General features: G+C 41.3%; 1 protein-coding gene across 2 annotated transcripts in view; it reads right to left on the minus strand.

Annotated features, from left to right (window-relative positions):
* Positions 1–227: 227 nt before the first annotated feature.
* LOC109416331 (NADH dehydrogenase [ubiquinone] flavoprotein 2, mitochondrial) overlaps positions 228–23,872 on the minus strand; it is a 123,041-nt gene continuing 99,396 nt past the window's right edge. For both annotated transcript variants that reach the window (XM_062845850.1, XM_062845851.1), the window contains one exon: positions 228–581. In XM_062845850.1, coding sequence (XP_062701834.1) covers positions 291–581 — 291 coding nt within the window. In that variant the 3' untranslated portion in view covers positions 228–290. The remainder of the gene's footprint in view (positions 582–23,872) is intronic.

Consider the following 23,872-nt stretch of genomic DNA (forward strand, 5'->3'; position numbering starts at 1 on the left):
TGAGGGAACTGCTACCGCCACTACACGGCTATCTAGGTTGATCGGGAATAGAAATTAATATAGATGATCAACTCCTTTAGAGCCCGAACAGCCGACAAATTTGACAGGTGCTGGTCATGTTGTATTTTTTTTTTTTTTCAATAGGAGATAAAGATAATGATTTACGGATAACGCCCTTGTGCATTGGAATATTAACGTGAAGGTCTTCATTCAAATAAACTACAGTATTTGTATGTTCGATAATTTTATTGATTTAGGACATTTAGACATGCTTTCATGTGATTTTTAATCTACAAGTCTGCTTGAATTCCATAACCAGGACCCTTCGGTTCCTCGATTAATGAAGTTAATCCGCCAGTAGGCTCCGATGCAAATCGTCCATTCCTTGGCCCTGGTCTTGGTACTTTGCCTTGCTGTAAGTCCGTCAAGATTTCTATTGTATCTTTTGATGTTAAGTCTTCATAATAATCATCATTGACGGCGATCATTGGGGCGTTTACACAAGCACCTAAGCATTCCACCTCTGATATTGTAAATTTTCCATCCTTCGTTGTTTCGCCCGATTCAATGCCAAGTTTTTGCTAAAACAAACAAAGGTTTATATGTTATTTAGTTTAGTACAACTTGATTACAGCTTGACATGAATGTCATAAAAACAACTTTCCGACTAGACGGGAAAACAAGATTATTATAGGTTGTGTTAGGTATTTTGGCACAATGATTTTTGTAACAACGGTTGTTATAAAAAAAATGTACCGTTAATAGTAAAAATAACGAAAAACTTAATAAAACTCGTTCCAATTAAAACAAAAACATGATAGGTTGAGATAATCATAACAAAATTATAACAAGTTCTGTTATATATTTCTTTTTTCTTTTTGAAAGGTTTCTAGCGGCACGCCGAGGGACGTAGAAACCTCTCCCATAACTGTGCGCACAATCATCTCGCGTATATATGTCTCGCGGACAACGACAGTTCACTAGGCCTTTGGATAGGATAGAGAACGTAATCCTTCAGAAGCAGTTCACCAGCCGTGCACGGAACGTGTCGTCCAATAAGTCACTGTTGCGTACTGACTAAGAAGGTTACAGTAGAAGGTGTGAAAGTTGGTATTTGTTCTTTTGTCATGTCACGGTTCAAAGAATGTTATTGTTCAAATTCATGTTGTGCCTAGAGTCAGTTTAGTTAGAGTCTGGCGGACGGTCACTTTAGATCGGAGCCAATCAAGCATGACGTCACGGTGTAGCATTTATCGGTGAGGACACTATGACGTCATGCTCGATTGGCTCCGGTCGAAAGTGACAGTCCGCCAGACTCTAATTATAGGGACCCTAGGTGTGAGGTAGAAATACGAAAACAGCCAGCAGCAGCGAAAGCATTTGTGGTGATTCGAACCGTTGAAATAAAGTATAATGTCGTTTTCGGTTTTAAACCTGGATCAGAGCTGACCCTGACTCGCAATAACCGAACGAAAACGGATCCGGATCCAACCCAAATCGAGTCAATATGTAAACATTGTGCAAATCAATCGAACTGTCAGTTGCACATTTTCGTTAAATTCTTCCTTTTAGAATTTAAACTCACGTGGAAGTGATAGTTGGCACATTTATTAAAAAAAGGAAATCAAATTCAAGCAATCCTTTATCTCTAATATGCTTGAATAGTTAAGAATTTTGATTTTCTGGTTTTGTTTTGATGGATTGTTTACATCCATTTTGACAGATGAACCTCGTTCGGGTTGGATCGAAAAAAATCGGCAGAGCGAACCTCGCCATGTTTGGGTCGGATCTGGGGCGGATCCGTATCCAACTCGATCGAATAAACGAACGTTTTGACAGCAGTTAGGGCGGATCCAGAGCGGAACTAGGTTCGCTCCATGAATAAACGAAAACGACATAAGACTTTTTACTACTAATAATCTAACGTTTTATTTCGATTATAATTATCGCGCACGTTCTTCTGTTTGTTGTTGATAACTGACAGCCCGTTGGCTCGTCGTGCTCGTCGTCGTCTCTTTTTCTCTCTCTCTGTCGAATCCTGTTGTTTTCCAGGGTGGTATGCAACGAATAGTTTGCATCCCACAGAGCCCCCCCAGTTACACCAAGAATCTAATGCGATGTCCACTTGGTGTGACTTTCGTCTGGCGATCGTCTGGAGGATGCTCCCTCAAATGTGAGTTACATGTGAAAGCAGGCTTCAATCGATCAATGGATATTCGATGAGGCTTTCTGGAAATTAACACGTCCATGAATTTGTCGTCACGCTGTACTACTTCTTACGGTCCTTCATACGGATGCTGGAGTGGTCTCTTGACTGAATCCACCCTGACAAAAACATGTGTACACGATTTCAATTCAGCATCAACGAAGACTTTCTGCTGACCATGATGACTTGGATTAGGTGCCTTCACGTTTTGGAACGACTGGTGAAGTTACTTGCAGAATTCTGAGCGATCAACAGTGGATGCTATGCTGGCGAATCGAAAAATTCACCGGGAATACGTAAACCTTGACCATACAACAAGTCTGCCGCCGAACACTTCAAATCTTCACGGTATGCAACGCGTAGTCCAAGCAAAATCAATGGTAACTCAACGAACCAGTCCTTCGGGTTGACGCACATGATAGAAGCCTTTAATGTCCTATGAAATCGCTCTACAATACCATTTGCTTGCGGGTGGTATGCTGTAGTGCGAATATGATGAACTCCAAGCATTTTGGTCAGTTCGTGGAATAGCTCCGATTCGAATTGGCGTCCCTGGTCTGTTGTTATATTTTCAGGAACACCGAACCTCGCGATCCAAGTGGAGTATAGGGCTTGAGCTACCGTGTTTGCTGTGATGTCCGTCAGTGGAACAGCCTCCGGCCAACGAGAAAAACGATCAATCATCGTGAGCAGATACCTATGTCCTTGCGAAGGTGGAAGTGGTCCAACAAGATCAATATGGATGTGCTGGAATCGAGCCTTGGGAAGATCAAAATTCCCCAGAGGAGCCGTAGTGTGACGATGTATTTTTGAGCGCTGGCAGGTCTCACAATGTCTGACGAATCTGCTGATATCGGCGTTCATGGAAGGCCAAACGAAGCGTTGTGCTATGAGCTTCCTTGTTGCGCGGGTACCGAGATGGGCAATCCCATGTAGATGCTCCATAATGCTGTTGCGATGTGTTTTGGGTACAAACGGACGAGGGTAACCTGTTGAAATGTCACAATATACTTTATTACTGCATTTGTTGAACGATTTTTGTTCGAATCTCAAGGACGTTGAAGAGGATTTTATTAACTCGAGCAGTTTCCTGTCATGTTTCTGATCGTGACTGATTGATTCGTAATCAATCGAAGTAGGTGATAGGACACTATCAACACGCGATAGTGCATCGGCGATAAAGTTTTCCTTTCCACTGACGTGCCGAATGTCCGTAGTGAATTGCGATATGAAACGCAAATATCGTTCCTCGTGTGGCAGACGAGAGCTTGATTCTGATGTCAAAGCAAATGTTAAGGGGCGATGATCCGTGAAAATGGTGAAATTCTGACCTTCAAGGAAATGCCGAAAATATTTAACCGCCATTTTCATGGCAGTTAGTTCACGGCCAAACGTGGAATACATACACTGAGATTTGGAAAACTTTTCGGAATAAAACCCCAGTGGTTCTCAAATTCCGTTATTGAGCTGCTGAAGAACTGCTCCTGCAGCCGTATTTGAAGCGTCGATCATGAGGCCAAGAGATTTTTCATTGTCAGGGTAATGTAAGAGCGTAGAATCTGCAAGTGAACGTTTGCATTTCTCGAAACTTGATCGTGCGGCTTCTGTCCATGTGAGTTTCCTGGAATCATTCTTTCGATTATCCAGAATCAGCTTCCTCAGCTCCGCTTGAATGTCCGTTGCATGCTGGATGAATCGTTTGTACCCAACGCAAGAAAACACCGTAAACCCTTGACACATGTTAGTAAATCGTAATCCATAATAGCTTGCACACGCGCCGGAAGTGGTCGTACACCATCGCCGCTGACAAGGTATCCCAGAAACTCCACTTCGCTTCGTCCGAAGGTACTTTTAGCAACATTTATTACCAAGCCGTGTTGTCGTAGCCTCTCGAAAACAATTCGCAAATGCTCGCGGTGCTCTGCGGAAGAAGTGGACGCTATGCAGATGTCGTCTATAAAGACCACCACGAATTCCAAGTCTCCGAAAATTTTATTCATGTAGCGCTGGAAGGTTTGGCTGGCATTACACAAGCCAAATTGCATCCGCGTGAACTCATACAGTCCGAATGGAGTTATTACCGCTGTTTTTGGAACGTCGTCCTCTTCCACAGGTACTTGGTGATAAGCCCTTTCTAGATCTAGCGTAGAGAAAATGGACTTACCATGAAATGAGTTCAGCAGATCGTGGATGTGAGGAACCGGATATCGATCGGGAAGTGTGGCTTGGTTCAGACGACGATAATCACCCACGAATCGCCACTGTCCGTTCTTCTTGGGTACACAATGGAGTGGGCTCGCCCAGCTGCTACTCGAAGGACGACAAATTCCTAAATCGCACATCACCCTGAATTCCTCCTTAGCAGCTTTCACTTTTTCAGGATGCATTCGCCGTGCTTTCGACGCTGTTGGGGGTCCTCGAGTGACAATATGGTGGGTGACGTCTTTCTGGATCTGGTATGCATCGTCGAGGGCAACGTTATTTCGCGGAAATCGTTCAGGAGCTCTCGATACGGATGGTCGGTGTTGACGATTGTCACGTTGTACAGATTTGTTGTCGTCACATTACCAGGGGAGCCTAAGCCGGTTTTTCCATCTGTCAACCGTTGATGCTGGAGGTCTACCAAGATGCCGAAATGAGCGATGAAGTCGGCCCCAATGATTGGCATCGTAACGTCCGCAATGATGAAGTTCCATAGAAATCGTCGCCTGAGTCCCAGGTCCGTGTTCAGAAATTTAGTTCCGTAGGTTGCGATTTTGGATCCATTTGCAGCATGCAGGGACTGCGTAGAAAGCTCCCCGCTCTTCTCTCGCCTGTTCGCCGGTAGTATCGACACGTCGGATCCAGTGTCGATTAGAAAACGGTAGTTTGTTGTTCGATCGTGGATAACCAATCGGCGGCCTTCGCGTACATCCCCAACCCCCGCCGAGATCGGTTGGGACGGACCTAGTTTTTTGATGCGAACGAACAGGGTTGGCGACACTGGCGGGCGTTTGTTCCGCATTTTCGGTGATACCAGCAAACCTCACCCTGGGATTGCCTATTCGCCGAAAACCGGGTCCTTGAAACAGATCGACTCCGTGAGCGTCCGAATGTTTTTAATTTTCGGATTTCGGCCGTGAGAAAATCGATTTCTGACCGGAGCTCGTTTTCCACCGTGCTGACCGATTCCTTGCCGCTAGCAACGACCGCAGAAGCTTGTACGCTTACTGTATCCACCATCTTATCAGCCATTTCCGCTAATTTAGCAAGGGTTTCGTCATGACAAGAGATGATAGGGCGAATGTTTGCCGGCAATCGTTGAATGAACAGCATCTTCAGCAAATTGTTGTCAACTCCCAAACCAGTAGACAACTCCTGCATTTTGGAGAGCAGATGAGTGGGACGCAGGTCTCCCAGGTCATGCATCCCAAGTAAACGTTCCAAGCTGTTTTCCGGAGACAAGGCAAAACGGTCAATCAGTCGCTTTTTTACGGCGTCGTACTTGTTCGTGGCTGGCGGAGTAGTAACCAGATCGGCAATGTGGCATATTACCGTTTGGTCTACCTTAGCAACGATGTGATGGAATTTTGTTTCGTCTGTGGTGATTTTTGTCAGCGCGAACTGCGATTCCGCCTGGGCAAACTAGAAATCCTCTACATAGAGATGAGCGGAAGTTACATACGTCGATTCGGCAACGCTGTTTGTTTTGTTTACAAAAGCTGCCAACACTTGCTACAAAGCTAGATGTTCAAACTTTGTGCGTGACTTCATTGTGGTTCAAGTTGTTTTGTTTACATTTTCTAATTATGGTAGATTTTTTTTTCAAAATTTTGTTGAAATAGCGGAGCAATCGAAGAAATCTGAAATTCAATGCAAAAGTGTTACGCTAATCATATCGGCAGAAGTGAAGCAAGAAGCAGCAATGGAAGTTTTTTCGACAAGTGCAGCAACAAAAGTGTCGTCATAAGCATGAGCTTTTGAAAGCAGAATTAATAAATTTTTATCTTTTTACTAAACATACATATGCCGCCAATATCTCGATATTAAAAATAAATAATTTTAATTTATTTAGTTTCGATTGCAATACCGTTCGAACGACGCGTTCCTACGAACGATAAGCATGTTCATTTGGCTCACACTTTGACAGTTCTCTCTGCACGATTGGCTCTAGTAATCCTACATTATAGAGATCTGCGGAGGCGGCCATTGTGAGCCAATCGTGCAGAGAGAACTGTCAAAGTGTGAGCCAAATGAACATGCTTATCGTTCGTAGGAACGCGTCGTTCGAACGGTATTGCAATCGAAACTAAATAAATTAAAATTATTTATTTTTAATATCGAGATATTGGCGGCATATGTATGTTTAGTAAATAGATAAAAATTTATTAATTCTGCTTTCAAAAGCTCATGCTTATGACGACACTTTTGTTGCTGCACTTGTCGAAAAAACTTCCATTGCTGCTTCTTGCTTCACTTCTGCCGATATGATTAGCGTAACACTTTTGCATTGAATTTCAGATTTTTTCGATTGCTCCGCTATTTCAACAAAATTTTGAAAAAAAATCTACCATAATTAGAAAATGTAAACAAAACAACTTGAACCACAATGAAGTCACGCACAAAGTTTGAACATCTAGCTTTGTAGCAAGTGTTGGCAGCTTTTGTAAACAAAACAAACAGCGTTGCCGAATCGACGTATGTAACTTCCGCTCATCTCTATGTAGAGGATTTCTAATTGGCTCACAATGGCCGCCTCCGCAGATCTCTATAATGTAGGATTACTAGGGCAAACCACATAACCGGATCAGTTTTCCAAAAGTCCGGGAGCTTCACACCAACCAGTGCAGTTTGAGCAGCTGCTGGATTGTTGGCATTATCCGGCTGGGCCATGATTTTTTAGGTTAGATTGTCAACTTTTTTTCCGAGCGAGAATTCTCGTAGCTGGATCGATTTTCACGGCTGAACTCGATAGTACGCGACGTCGCGGGTCACCAATGTGGTGATTCGAACCGTTGAAATAAAGTATAAGACTTTTTACTACTAATAATCTAACGTTTTATTTCGATTATAATTATCGCGCACGTTCTTCTGTCTCAGGTTCTTCTGTTTGTTGTTGATAACTGACAGCCCGTTGGCTCGTCGTGCTCGTCGTCGTCTCTCTTTCTCTCTCTCTGTCGAATCCTGTTGTTTTCCAGGGTGGTATGCAACGAATAGTTTGCATCCCACACATTTATTGTTCATCTAACTGTATTCATTCCACCAACAATGCGGGACAGGACCGGGGATTTGATGCTTTCAATTTTGCTAACACGTTGCGGTTATTTGAAGCCGTTGGGATCAAGTAGGAAATAATGATTATATTCTTCGCGACTATTGGCAAAACTAATCTTAGATATTTTTACATACAATTGTTCCTAAACGATTATTTCTTTGCGAGTTGTTTCGGAAAATTCCTAGGCAATTTCTTCAGCATTCCCTCTGGAATTCTTCCTGGAGATTATACTAGGCACTGTATTTGGGGATTACACCAGGAATTATATGAAATTCCATCAGGGAATCATTCTGTGAATTTCGCCTGGGTTTCCCTTTGAAGATTTAGCCAGGGATGTCTTGTGGGAATTCCATTAAAAATTTATTTCCTCTGGAGATTCTGCCAGATTTTCTCTGTGTGTCTTCTCTGGGCAAGAATTTCCAAAGGAAATTGCGTCAGGAATTTTCTCTGGAAATTGCGCCAGGGATTCTATCTGGAGATTCCATCAGAGATTTCCTCTGGAGGTCTGGCAAATGATTTCCGTATGGGTATTGCACCAGGTATTTCTGCAGAGGATTCTCTGGGGGATTCCCTCTGGGGATTCCACTAGAAACTCGCATCAGGTATTCCACCAAGAATTTATTTTGGTGATTCTACCAGGAACTCCACGAATTCTATTCATATATTCCACCAGAATTTCTCTCTGGGGTTTCCACTAAGAAATTCCTCTAAGGGTTCCGCCTGCACTATGGTTTCAACAGAAATTCCCTTTGATGATTCCATTGAAAATTCATTCTAATATTACACTAGGAATTTATTCCGAGAATTTCACCACGAATTCCCTCTGGGGACTCCGCCAGGGATTTCCTCTGACGATTCTTCAAAGATTACCTCCAAGTACTCCACTAGAAATTCCCTCTGGGGATTCCACCAGGAATTGTCTATGACAAATTTCTCAGGATTTCCTTCTGGGAGATTCCATCAGGATACGCAAGGGATTCTACCGAGAATTCACTTCGAAAGTAGCGCCAGGAAATCCTTCTGGGTATTTGACCAAGAATTCCCTCTGAGTTTTACACAAAGAATTCTATCTGAGTATTAAACCAGGATATTAGCCCGGGTGTTTCATCAGAAATTCTCTCCGGCAATTCCTTCAATAATTTCCTCTGAAGATTCCGCCAGAGATTTTCCTAGAGAATTCCGCTAAAGATTCTCTCTGAAAATTCCACCAGTGTTCCTGGTGGAAATCCCGAAGGAAATTTCTGGTGGAAATCCTTGAGTAAATTCCTAGTGGAATTCCTGGCGACATCCCCGGAAGGAATTCCTAACTGAATATCCGGAGGAAATTTCTGGTAGAATCCCTGGACAGAAATCCTGGCGGATTTTCTTGAGGAAATACCTGGTGGAATCCCCGGAGGAAATTCCTGGTGGAATTCTCAGAGAAATTTACTGGTAAAATCCCCGGAAAGAATTCTAAGTGGAATCTACGTAGGAAATTCCTGGTAGATTCCCCGGAGGAAATTCCTGGTGAAATACCCGGAAGAAATACCTAGTGGAATCCCCAGAATGAATTCCTAGTGCAATATCCGGAGGAAATTCCTGGTGGTATTCCCTGAGGAAATTCCTGGTGAAATACAAGGAAGAAATTCCTAGTGGAATCCCCAGAATGAATTCCTAGTGCAATATCCGGAGGAAATTCCTGGTGGAATTCCCTGAGGAAATGCCTAGTGGAATTCCCTGAGGAACTACTTGGTGGAATTCCCTGAGGAAAATCCTGGTGAATTTCCCGTAAAGAGTTTCTAGTGGAATCCCCAGAACGAATTCCTAGTGGAATATCCGGAGGAAATTCCTGGTGGAATTCCATGAGGAAATTCTTGGTGAAATACCTGGAAGGAATTCCTGGTGGAATCCCCGGAGGAAATTCCTGGTGGAATCCGCAGAGGAAATTCCTGGTAGATTTCCCGGAGGAAATTCCTGGTGGAATTCCCTAAGGAAGTTCCTGGTGGAATTCTCAGAGAAAATTACTGGTAAAATCCCCGGAAAGAATTCCAGATGGAATATCCGGAGAAAAACCCTGGTGGAATCCCCGGAGGAAATTCTTAGTGGAATTCCCTGAGGAAATTCCTGGTGAAATACCCGGAAGGAATTCCTAATGGAATCCCCAGAATAAATTCCTAGTTGAATATCCGGAAGAAATTCCTGGTGGGATCCCCGGAGGGAATATTTGGTGGAATTCCAGTAGGAAATCTTGGTGAAATCCACAGATGAAGTTCCTGGAGGAATTTTCTGAGAAATACCTGGTGGAACTCCCTGAGGAAATTACCTAGTGAAAACCCCGAAGACAATTCCTGGTGGAATCCCCGGAGCAAATTTCTGGTGGAATTCCCTGAGGAAATTGCTGGAGGAATCCCCGGAGAAAATTCCTGGTAAAAACCCCGGAGAAAATTCCTGGTGGAATTCCCGGATACAATCCCTGGTGGAATCCCAGGAGGAAATTCCTGGTCGAATCCACGGAGGAAATTACTGGTGGAATTCCCGGAGAAAATATCTGGTGAACTCCCAGGAGGAAATTCCTGGTGGAATCCCCGGAGGAAATTCCTGGTGAAAGCCCCGGAGGAAATTTTTGGTGGAATCCCCGGAGAAAATTCTGGTGAAATCCGCAGATGAAATTCCCGGAGGAATTTCCTAAAGAAATTGCCTAGTGGAATCACCGGAGGAAATTCCTGGTGTAATCCCTGGAGAAAATTCTTGGTGGATTTCCCTGAGAAATACCTGGTGGAATTCCTTGAGGAAATTCCTGGTGGAATTCCTTGAGGAAATTCTTGGTGGAATCCCCGGAGAATTCCTGGTGAAATTCCCTGAAGGAATTTTTGCCTAGTGGAATTTCCTGAGGAAATTTTTGGTGGAATCTGCGGAGAAAATATCTGGTGAAATTCACAGATGAAATTCCTGGTGAAGTCCCCAGAGACAATTCCTGGTGGAATCCCCGGAGCAAATTTCTGGTGGAATTCCCTGAGGAAATGCCTGGTGGAATTCCCTGAGGAAATTCCTGGAGGAATCCCCTGAGAAAATTCCTGGTGAAAACCCCGGAGAAAATTCCTGGTGGAATCCCCGGATACAATCCCTGGTGGAATCCCAGGAGAAAATGCCTGGTGGAATCAACGGAGGAAATATCTGGTGAACTCCCAGGAGAAAATTCCTGGTGAAATCCACAGATGAAATTACTGGTGGAATCCCCGGAGGAAATTCCTGGTAGATTCCCCGGAGGAAACTCCTGGTGGAATTCCTGGAGGAAGTTCCTGGTGGAATTCTCAAAGAAAATTACTGGTAAAATCCCCGGAAAGAATTCTTGGTGAAAACCCCGGAGAAAATTCCTGGAATCCCCGGATACAATCCCTGGTGGAATCCCAGGAGGAAATTCCTGGTGGTACCCCGGAGGAAATTTTTGGTGGAATCCCCGTAGAAAATCCTGGTGAAATCCTCAGATGAAATTGCTGGTGGAATTTCCTGAGGAAATTGCCTAGTGGAATCCCCGGAGCAAATTTCTGGTGGAATTCCCTGAGGAAATGCCCGGTGGAATTCCCTGAGTTAATTCCTGGTGGAATTCCCTGAAGAACCTCTTGATGGAATCCCCGGAGAATTCCTGGTGGAATTCCCTGAGGGAATTTTTATTTTATTTATTTATTTATTTCGTCAACCGACGTACATATACATATTTTTTGTTTCTTAATGCTATAGTTTAGTCTAAGAAATACATAATAGTAGTTTACGCAACAAGGTGCAGAATGATGATTTTTACAGCACGAGTCGTACATTTATCCAACGAGGCTTGCCGAGTTGGATAATTACGACGAGTGCTGGAAAAATCAAGTTCTGCACCGAGTTGCGTACAACGTTTTTTGCAATTTCATAAATTACCCTTGAGGATAGTTTTCAATAAAACTTTTTCATCAAACTGCACACTGATGTTCATAGCCAATGTTTAAGAAAATCTGATCATAATAGGTTATACTGTGCAGTTGTCACAATTTTTCAAAACGGCGTCCAGAAAGCATCAAGAAGTTGACCAAAACTGAAAACAGTGCTGTAATGGTTCATTACGCAACGCAAATCAGTGCTGTAATGAATCATTACAGCACTGTTAATTAGGTGTGAGAAAGTAGGCCTTTTCCTGTCAGATTTGCGTGAGGTAAAACAGCCTATTACGATGAGAAATTGCAAAAAAAATATTAAAAAAATAAATTAGGATAGGTAGTTGTTGTATACTAGCAAAACGCGATACATACGATTTACAAACTAACATGCTAAAATGATTTATTTACAATAAAACGGACTGGACGAACTGTGCAAGTGGCCATCTTGCATGTTGACAACTGAGTTGATTGTTATCAACATCTATTGCGTCACTACAGTGACACTCCGGTTGTCACTGGTGAGCCCACAGTTGACTTGACGTAGACTGATGTATACTGTGGAGCGGAGCAGTGTTGCCAGGATGTTTTTCCATTGATCCCAACATCTCCGCCTTGAATTGATGGTGATGATTATGTTGTGAAGAACATTCTACGAATCGGTCTTTACACGAAGAGCGTCGTGAATGATCATTGATGCTTGACCTGATGACTTGCCTGACGATGCTGCTGGTCAGAGTGGTTCGTCTGTGGATGATGATGAAACGCGTAGGCCCGGAACTTGTGTGGAAGCTGCTTGCATGCTGTATGAATGAACGATGCTGCTTGATGATGATGCAAACATCATGGCTGCTGAGTGCTTCTCACAGTGCTCCGGATGACGTCACTGTAACGAACCCTTGATGTGATGGGTTCAGAGGACATGACTTGATTTGTCCTCATATAGTTACATCAAATGGTAGCACACTTTGTGATGAGTGCAATTGGTGATGGTGATTGATCCAGTTCAGTTTAGGTGCCCTTTGGTGAGCCATGGTTGGCTTTGATGATGGTGAATCCGTAGGGAAAACTTTTGGAAAACTCCATTTTGCAACGTCTTCCCTTGCGTGGATTTGTTCCCGGGGTCCTAAGGACCCACTTTCTCGTCGCCACTGTTGTATACTAGCAAAACGCGATACATACGATTTACAAACTAACATGCTAAAATGATTTATTTACAATAAAACGGACTGGACGAACTGTGCAAGTGGCCATCTTGCATGTTGACAACTGAGTTGATTGTTATCAACATCTATTGCGTCACTACAGTGACACTCCGGTTGTCACTGGTGAGCCCACAGTTGACTTGACGTAGACTGATGTATACTGTGGAGCGGAGCAGTGTTGCCAGGATGTTTTTCCATTGATCCCAACAGTAGTGTATTTATAATGTTTTTAGGTGTTGGGACTTCGAAGACTGTAAAAGTATTTTCTAAGGTTATGCCGAGACATTGTAAAGTCAATGGTTTCGCAGTGTTGATTATAAATGTCCATCATTCGATTAATAGGCCCAAATTTGGCGTAGTTTGTTCTACGGTGGTTTGTTATGAATATGTTTCGATTTCGTAGTTGCCGAGAAGGTATGTAAAAATTTAATGAGGATAAGATTTTTGTTGAATCAATACGTTGTGAAACGATATCGTTAACAAAAGAAACCATTGCAATTTCACGCCGCTCTTTCAATGTTTGTATGTCGATAAGCTTGCAGCGTGCTTCATATGATGGAAGTGGAAATGAAGTCCAACCTAATTTACGAAGAGCATATAATAGAAATTGCTTTTGTACTGATTCTAATCTTTCTTCGTGCGTGATTGAAAAAGGAGACCATACAATGCTGCAATATTCCAGTATTGATCTTACATATGCAATATACAGAGTTTTGATTGTGTATGGGTCATTAAAGTTGTAGCAGAAACGCTTAATAAACCCTAGCATGTTATTAGCCCTGTGAATTATTGTGTTGTAGTGGTCTACGAAAGTAAGCTTAGAGTCTAAGATTACTCCTAAGTCTCTTACTCTTTCACATTTTTCCACATTTTGATTTCCTAATGCAACTGAAATGTTTGGTGTTGTTCTTTTTCTGCTAAATGATATTAAGTTGCATTTTTCTACATTTAATTCTAAAAGGCTTTTTTTGCACCATACGTAGAATATGTGAATTTCATTGTGGAATACATTGATGTCTTCTTCATTTCGTATTTCCAGAAAGAGCTTCATGTCATCGGCATAAATTAGAACTTTTAGTTTGTTTAAAATGAAGGAAATGTCGTTTACATACATAATAAAGAGAAGAGATCCTAAATGAGAGCCTTGGGGGACACCTGAAGTGACTTTAATTGGGTTTGACTTGTTTCCATTGAATTTAATTATTTGTTGACGGTCAGTTAGGTATGATTCAAGCCATTTCAGGAGAATTGGCTCAATTCCGATTTTTTGTAGTTTGAAAAGTAGCATTGGTATGTCAATGCGATCAAATGCCTTACTAAAGTCCGTGTAGAGAGCTTCCACGTGGTTTCCATTATCCATTGCGTTTAATGAATAGTCTATGAATTGCAGTAAATTTGTTGAGGTCGACCGACCTTTGAAGAAGCCGTGTTGCATATCAGTAATTCTGTTTTTGGTTTGGAGAAATAGCTTTTCGTTGACAATTGCCTCGAAAAGTTTCGGAATGCAAGAGATAATGGCTATAGGGCACCGCACTGTTTTGATTTTGTATGGGATTTTGACGTTTCTTGGCCTTGTTGTTTACAAAATTTCTGTAAGACTGAAAGAGAAGGAGATAATTTCATGCAGTGCCCTATACCACGATAATTACGTACGTCTGATTTTCGGCCAGATTTGAAAATAGGTACTAGAAAAGAGCTTTTCTAGTACTCAAAACTATGGGAAATTACCAGATTCCAGCGACATATTAAAAAGCCAAAACAAAGGTGCAGTCAGTTCCTGTGCTAAAGTTTTCATGAATACTGGGGGGATCCCGTCAGGACCAGGACCTTTTGAGGCGTCTAGATTCTTAAGAGCATGTAAAATATCCTGCACTTGGAGTTGGTTTACGCCAATGTCCCTAGGGAATTCTGGGTAAAATGCAAAATAATCGCGGTCACGATCTTCTTGAGAAAATGTTGTATAGATTTCTTGGAAGAAATTTGCAAAAAGATTGCAAATTTTTTCCGAGTTATCACCAAGATGCATAACGGATGGTTTTTTTTTTTATTCTTCAAATGCATTACTGATGGCTAAGTTCAGTTGCTCGCATATATCCAAATAATTTGCTAGATTTTCATTGGTATTGTGTGTCTTGTAATTTTTATGGGCTTTCCCGATCAGAAAGGCATAACAAAATTATAACCGATTGAGTTATTTATTTCAAAGATTTTTCATAACAGAATGAGTTATAAAATTCGCCGGTTAGGTGTTAAAACAACCAAAAATATAACTAAAATTGCTCTAGCCATAACATAATTATAACAGGTGTTGATACAATTTTAACAAATTTATAACAACGTGAGATATAATAAATATTGGAATGATCAAAAAGTTTTAACACATGTTGTTATAAATTAGATATAAATATATTGGGTAAAAATTGAGTTGAGTAAATTTTAACTCATTTTTTGGGTAATTTTTATTAAGAGTGTTATTTATTTTTAGCGAAAAGTTTTTTGTATAAAAAACTTGCCCTACGTAGTATATAAAAAAAACCCTCACCCAGACGGGAATCGAATCAAGGACGCCAGCCTTTAACTGCAATCCGGCGCCTTTATCAATGAGACCATTGCAGCACTTGAAGTGAAAGGCGGTATACGATCAAGTGGTTCTTCGTTTTGGCGGCTGGTCTATAAATAGACTCATTTGTCCAACGTACAGGAGAGAAAATATAACGTCACATAAAAGTGTTCTTGATACAGTTGATCGCAATTACGTCATCTTAGAATATAACAAAAGTGGATATAATTTGGTTATAATTGTAACTCAATAATTTGCTCTGCATTTTGGCATGCTTTATCTCATGATTCAGACCCGAAATACATGTCGTATATTCATCAAAGTTGTAGAGATAGTTAATGGCTAAACAGTGAAAAGAGTGGTATTAAATTTCACCTTCTCTCGGTGCTAGGGGGCTGTACATTTATTACGTAAGGGATTTTTTACGATTTTTTAACTCCCCTCCCCCTCTTGTAAGATTTTTTGTATGAGAAACCAAATATTTTTTATGTAGCGTAAGATTTATCAAACCCCCCTCCCCCCAAAAACCCTTACGTAATCAATGGACAGCCCCTAGCGAGCAATTAAATCAGAACATTTCGACATGTGTTATTAAATAATTATCTAATGTTCCTCACCATCAAGAAAGTTCCTGCCTATGGCAAAGTTATGCAGTAGTCTGGTGGTTTAAAATTTCACCGCATCGTGGCGTTAGTGTGCATTTCTGAAGATTGTCAGTTTTAGATGGCTTATAAAATTAAAAAAATGCAGTGTTTAAAGCACAATTCAACATTACATGGTACAAGAATTGACAAACTATGGCGTTTGCTTTGCCTCGTGATATCAATGTTTTAATTTTCAGCAAAAATAGTTTAAACAAGAAATTCCTCCACTAGTTGAAAGCACGTGTTCGGCATTTGCTTCGGCATGCATGACGATGTCCATCAACACATCGGTAAAAAAGAAATAACCTTCTGCTATTGATTGGTTTTTTAAAAGCTTTCAACAGTGTTTCTCATTTTGAACTACTGCACAGATTATCACATCTATTCGATTTCAGTTGAGATTCTGTTTCATTAAGTAAATCCTATTTGAATAACCGCTTTAAAATTATGGAAGTTAAAGGAAATCATTGAAGCCCGATCGGTACTCTATCGAGCGTGCCACAAAGATCGGTTTTAGGACCATTGATGTTAGCCTTATTTATCAACGGCCTTCCTTCATCTTTGAGTATGTAACATCCACACCACATGTTTGCAGATAATAAGAAGCTGTATTTCTACTGAATTGATATGGACGTTAATTGCATGGCAATGAAACGTGACTAACGACATGGCGCGACCAAATTATATATAAATTTCAAAGCTCCACAAATTATTTAGATAATAATCAATTCTTCAAAAACTAAGGTGATTTTCATTTTCAGACGACTTATTGTTCCAGTTGTATCATGTTAATGGTAAAACTTCTAATTTCCGAATAATTTATTAGAATAATCTTGAATGGGACCACATACTGCAAAACCTATGGAGGTTTGTGAAACTTAAAACTTACTTCATGAGTGTTAACAGTTTCAATGAAAGTCATCCTTTTAATATCCATTTTGTTGCCTCACTTATCATAGCTTCATGTGATCGTTTGAGAGTTGCATCAACCCTAGTAGGAAGTTGGGGTCAATATGACCCAGACAAGCACGCTGAACGTACGCTACGCCTTCGTGGTGCAAAAGCCTAACTGTACGCGGGAATGCCAAACACGAAACTCGAACACCGTAGCAGGAAACGGAGGAAACCGAAATCCGAGTCGGAAAACGAAATAAAAAGTGGAATAACACTCGATTTTGCGGACTGTAGTTTTATTGCATCGTTTCTCTACAATGGCTGCGCTTAAAACTAACAAAATTTTTCCTCTGGGTTTTCGCCGTCGACTATGCTCGAACGGAGGCGGATGTTGTTGACATTCGACTAGCTTGAAATCGTTGGGGGGAAGGACAGGACCAGTTCCAATTGTTGAGGGGAAGGACATACGCGTAAACACTAACATATTAGGAGGGTTAAATCATTGCATACGTTGGGCATTAAATTTTACTAGATACTCTAGTGTGGCTCACCTACAATGACAACTGCAGTACCGCCACACAGCGGTGTAATTGCGTACCAAACACCACCTGTAAAATATTCATTTGACACAAACTGCATTTTCAAAACTATAACTGAGTTTGTTATAATGTTCCTATAAAGATGATCAAAATATATTTTTTTTTGTATTATAACTGACCTTGTTATAATTCTGATATAATTAAATCAGGTTTTCAAATCATTTTTGTCAAATATATCTAAATATATCAAACGTTGATATATCTATCAACCGCTTATATAATTCTGTTACATTTTTGTTATGCCTTTCTGATCGGGTTTTGTTTGCGGTTCTTCAAATTTTTTATCTGTCTACCCAGGTAACCACTAAGCACTGTTCTGAGCATTATAACAGCCATTAAACAGCTTTTCAGTGCTAAATAGCTCTATATAAGCATTCCTAATGCTTATGGGCACTATAACCAGAAGAACTAAATTAAGCCCTGTAAGCCTATATAAAGCCTACAAGCTGTAAAGAAGTTTGTCAGTGCTGTCACAGGGCTTGGAGCACATGACGTTTATATCAATCAAAATAGATTTCGACCAAAACAGACTCGAGTCGGCCATGATCAATACATTTTAAACATCCATGTCGGACGGGATTGGCGGAACGGGATTATTTTTGTTGTTGGAATGTTTATCGGAATGGTGTTGTTAAATAGATAATGGAATCTGGTTATGTTAATTATTCCATTTTTTTCAATCAAGACAAACACCAGCTCGTTTCCCTATTCTTCTGAAACGTTTCCCGAAAATTTATATAAACATTGCTTCTCCTGCTTCATTTCCTGCGTTCGTCACCACCAAGCTTACCACTGAATCATCCTCATCCCATATCATTTTCAACCCTCGAAATGCCCAAACTGTTTTGTTTTTCATGGTTTAAATACTAGTTTGATCACACCATTCCCATGGTGCACTGGTGGAGCAGATGAGAAAGGGAACAGACCTGGACTTGATCAGGAACCCGGAGGACAACAGCTAGAATCTGGATGAAGTAGCAAAAAAGCAACTTCAATGGAAGCGAAGGAAGTTAGAAAAGAACAGGAGATAAACAAAATATTTTTTTTCTTTTTTCTTTGTCTCACTTTTGACAACGTTCGCTCCAGAGACTTGGTACGATATTTTAAAGTTGGCCGTATATCAGCCGAATAATTCGCCAAAAGTGGCTTTTAAGCAGCTCTATAAGAGGATATAGAACCAATTAGCTCTGTTAGCCAGGTTCTACATTCGACTATAGAGCCGACTTAATGCCATTTTTACGGCTTAATGGTTACTTGGGTATTATACCAGATTGGGTTTTTAAAATTTCTGCTACGACGTTTTTTCCTTGAAGGAATTCCTTGGATAATTATTTCCGATAAAATTTTGTAAAATACGTCTACAGCAGTATCGACATTTCTTTCGTTTCTTAAAACTACTTGCCAATTCACACTACTTAACCTACGTTTAATATTTTTATAGTTCGCCAATTGGTATTCAAAGATTACCTCGTATTCACAGTCATTGGGTCTTTGGTTTTTATGTATGAATAAAGAATATTGATTGCTGTATGGAAAGGGGCTGTCCATAAACCACGTGGTCATTTTTTGGGGGATTCTGAACCCCCCCCCCCCTGCGTGGTTTGTCGTTCATACAAAAAAAATTAACTTTGTATGGACCGTGGTATTTTGACCCCCCCCCCCCCCCCCCCCACATTACCACGTGGTTTATGGATGGCCCCAAAGCCTCATTTTTCCACAATGGAGTTAATGATTCGGTCACACAGAAATCTTCGTTAATATTTGTTAATAAAAAGTCCAGATAGCAGTTCTGTTGGTTTTTAATGTGATTAATTTGGTTCAGTCCTAAATTTGCGGATTTTTCAAAAATAAACTGCAATGTTTCATTATCCCCAACGACTGGGAGTAAGATGCTTTCATTTTCTGAGTCCAGAATGAAGTCAGCATGGCGTTGATTAAAGTCTCCATAGATGTGAACTATAACCTCAAGAGGAAGCTGTGATAAAATTTGTTCAGCACATTGGAAAAAACTTTCGTATGTGCTTTTATGAGCATGGTCTGGAGGAAAATACACTGAGGCAAACACGTGCGTTTCACCTGCTATGTGTGATTTCACCCAGATATGCTCAAACGTTTTGAATTTTGAAGTGCTTATTAATTCAGAATTATGATTTGCCGAAATAGCAATTAAAACTCCACCGCCAGACTTTTTCTGAGACTCCAGAAAATTACGGTCGCCTCTAAATACATTAAAGCTGCTTCCGAAAACTTCCTCGCTTTTTACACTTTCATCCCAGCTCGTTTCAGTTCCCAGAATAGCCGAGAAGGATGAGCTTAGTATGTTTTTATAAATTTCCTTCATTTTGGCTGGGCTTTTCATGCGATTGAAATTTTGTCAATATCAAAACTTCGGTCACATTCTGTTTAAAATGCGAACAAGTTTCCGGAAGTTTGTCGGTTGATGATATGCTACTTATTTCTTCTTATTTGGTGGAATCCCCGGAGAAAATATCTGGTGAAATCCACAGATGAAATTCCTAGTGGTATCCCCGGATACAATTCCTGGTGTAATCCCAGGAATTTCGGTGGAATCCCCGGAGGAAATTTTTGGTGGAATCCCTGGAGAAAATCCTGGTGAAATCCACAGATGAAATTCCTGGTGGAGTCCCCGGAGCAAATTTCTGGTGGAATTCCCTGAGGAAATTCCTGGAGGAATCCCTGGAGGAAATTTTTGGTGGAATCCCCGGAGAAAATCCTGGTGAAATTCACTCTGTGGATTGTACCAGGAATTTTGTTTTTGAATTCTATCAGGAATTTTCTCCGAGGAATCCATTAGAACAGCGTTTCTCAAACTATGGAACGCGACCCACTGGTGGGTCGCGGGCTGATTTTTGGTGGGTCGCGAAACCTTTGTCGATATCATAATAAAAATGTATAAATTAACTTATCCCAAAACCTTTTTTGGCCATTTTCAAATTTGCATATACTCTCTTGTAGAATCGCCTGAGTTATTTCTAGAAATAAGGTTTCCCTAATAATAACTTTTATGCGTTCTCTAAAAATGGGTTAAAGATGTTGTTTACAGTTAGCATTTTCCGTTAAATTTACACATCAAGTTCAGCAGTAAAAATTCCAGAAAATTTTTGAAATACCAAAAGTTCAACAAATTTCGACAAGAAACCAACGAACGTTTGTTAATCTTCACTGTTTTTTTTTGTTTTTTTTTCGATAAAGTTTAACTTCTGTAAAATTCTGATTGGATCAATTTTAATAATCTGATTTTTTACAGAAATCAAAACAGCTGAACAGGTTTGAAAAAAGTGGTTTAAATAAACACCGTATATGTAGAAAAGTACTTTCAACTCGATCTGTTTGAAGGATTTATTTGTTTGCCCTATTAATCACGATTTGAAGGCCACGATTTGAAGGCCACATTTAAAGTTCCCCAATGCGTTTCACTATCATTATATTTTCAACGACTCTGTGTAATTTTTATGTGTTCTTTATTGAAATTCCAAAAAAAAGTGATGTTTATGTTAAAATAAACCAGACTAGTTGAGTTTGTAACAGAAACTTGCAAACATTTTAAATTCTTAAAACAAGGAAACTAACTAACTGAAACTAATCACGTTTACTTTATTTTGACGTTTCCAAAAAAAAGCACACAGTAGATTTAAAAAAACTTAAAATTTTAAAGATGTAAGGCTATGTAACGTAGGTTTATCAAAAAAGTCAACCCAAATTTTCTAAATGACGTATATTTTGAAAATATGTGCTGGTGGGTCGCCGAATTCAATAACAATCAAAAGTGGGTCGCAAGCTGAAAAAGTTTGAGAACCCCTGCATTAGAAAATCCCTTCGAGGATTCCTGATGGTAATCCTGATGGGAATCCTCCGAGGATTCCACCAGGAATTCCGTCTGTGAATTTCAGCAGGAATTTCTTCCGAGGAATCGACTTGGAATTCCCTCCGAGGATTCCACCAGGAAATCCCTCTCTGAATTCCACCAGGAATTCCAACTGTGAATCAAACCAGGAATTCCCTCTGTGGATTCCACCAGAAATTCTATCTGTCGATTCCATCGAGAATTCTGTCCAAGGATTTCATTAGGTAATCCCCCCGAGGATTCCACCAGGAATTCCTCTGTGCATTCCACCAGGAATTCCATCTGTGGATTCAATAAGGAATTCCACCAAAAATTCCGTTTGTTGATTCCATCAGGCATTCCTTCCGAAGATTCACCGGGAATTCAGTGTGTGGATTGAACCAGGAATTTCCTCCGAGGGTTCACCAGGAATTCCGTCTGTGGACTCCACCAGGAACTCCCTCCGAGGATTCCACTAGGACTTTCCTCCAAGAATTTACCAGAAATTTCCTCTGTGAATTCCTCCAGGAATTCCGTCTGTGGATTCCACCAGGAATTCCGTCTTTGGATTCCACCAGGGGTTCCGTCTATGGATTTTACCAGGAATTACCTTCGAGGATGCCACCAGGAATTCCGTCTGTGGATTCCACCAGGATTTTTTCAATCTGTATTAACGAGATTTTTAGCCCTAGTCTAATTTATTTCGGGACCCACGGTTTACTTCCCTTCCGAAGGAAGAACTCCCATTTTGCGAGGTTGTCGGGAGTGGGATTCGATCACAGGTCCTCGGCGTTATAGTCAAGTGTTCTAACCATCATACCAGGTCCGCTCCCCTCCACCAGGAATGCCGTCTATGGATTCCACCAGGAATTTCCTTCGAAGATTCTCCAGAAATTCCTCCTATGAATTCCTCCTGGAGTTGCGATTTTGGATTTCATCTGCAGTTTCTGTCTTTGGATTGCTCTGGAATTCCGTCTGTGGATTCCATCAGGAATATCCTCCGGGGATTCCTTGCAAACATTTTAAATTCTTAAAACAAGGAAACTAACTAACTGAAACTAATCACGTTTACTTTATTTTGACGTTTCCAAAAAAAAGCACACAGTAGATTTAAAAAAAACTTAAAATTTTAAAGATGTAAGGCTATGTAACGTAGGTTTATCAAAAAAGTCAACCCAAATTTTCTAAATGACGTATATTTTGAAAATATGTGCTGGTGGGTCGCCGAATTCAATAACAATCAAAAGTGGGTCGCAAGCTGAAAAAGTTTGAGAACCCCTGCATTAGAAAATCCCTTCGAGGATTCCTGATGGTAATCCTGATGGGAATCCTCCGAGGATTCCACCAGGAATTCCGTCTGTGAATTTCAGCAGGAATTTCTTCCGAGGAATCGACTTGGAATTCCCTCCGAGGATTCCACCAGGAAATCCCTCTCTGAATTCCACCAGGAATTCCAACTGTGAATCAAACCAGGAATTCCCTCTGTGGATTCCACCAGAAATTCTATCTGTCGATTCCATCGAGAATTCTGTCCAAGGATTCCATTAGGTAATCCCCCCGAGGATTCCACCAGGAATTCCTCTGTGCATTCCACCAGGAATTCCATCTGTGGATTCAATAAGGAATTCCACCAAAAATTCCGTTTGTTGATTCCATCAGGCATTCCTTCCGAAGATTCACCGGGAATTCAGTGTGTGGATTGAACCAGGAATTTCCTCCGAGGGTTCACCAGGAATTCCGTCTGTGGACTCCACCAGGAACTCCCATCGAGGATTCCACTAGGACTTTCCTCCAAGAATTTACCAGAAATTTCCTCTGTGAATTCCTCCAGGAATTCCGTCTGTGGATTCCACCAGGAATTCCGTCTTTGGATTCCACCAGGGGTTCCGTCTATGGATTTTACCAGGAATTACCTTCGAGGATGCCACCAGGAATTCCGTCTGTGGATTCCACCAGGATTTTTTTAATCTGTATTAACGAGATTTTTAGCCCTAGTCTAATTTATTTCGGGACCCACGGTTTACTTCCCTTCCGAAGGAAGAACTCCCATTTTGCGAGGTTGTCGGGAGTGGGATTCGATCACAGGTCCTCGGCGTTATAGTCAAGTGTTCTAACCATCATACCAGGTCCGCTCCCCTCCACCAGGAATGCCGTCTATGGATTCCACCAGGAATTTCCTTCGAAGATTCTCCAGAAATTCCTCCTATGAATTCCTCCTGGAGTTGCGATTTTGGATTTCATCTGCAGTTTCTGTCTTTGGATTGCTCTGGAATTCCGTCTGTGGATTCCATCAGGAATATCCTCCGGGGATTCCACCAGGAATATCCTCCGGGGACTCCACCAGGAATATCCTCCGGGGATTCCACCAGGAATATCCTCCGGGGATTCCACCAGGAATATCCTCCGGGGATTCCACCAGGAATATCCTCCGGGGATTCCACCAGGAATATCCTCCGGGGATTCCACCAGGAATATCCTCCGGGGATTCCACCAGGAATATCCTCCGGGGATTCCACCAGGAATATCCTCCGGGGATTCCACCAGGAATATCCTCCGGGGATTCCACCAGGAATATCCTCCGGGGATTCCACCAGGAATATCCTCCGGGGATTCCACCAGGAATATCCTCCGGGGATTCCACCAGGAATATCCTCCGGGGATTCCACCAGGAATATCCTCCGGGGATTCCACCAGGAATATCCTCCGGGGATTCCACCAGGAATATCCTCCGGGGATTCCACCAGGAATATCCTCCGGGGATTCCACCAGGAATATC

The sequence above is a fragment of the Aedes albopictus genome, chromosome 1 (assembly GCF_035046485.1).
Source record: "Aedes albopictus strain Foshan chromosome 1, AalbF5, whole genome shotgun sequence".
Lineage (NCBI taxonomy): Eukaryota > Metazoa > Arthropoda > Insecta > Diptera > Culicidae > Aedes > Aedes albopictus.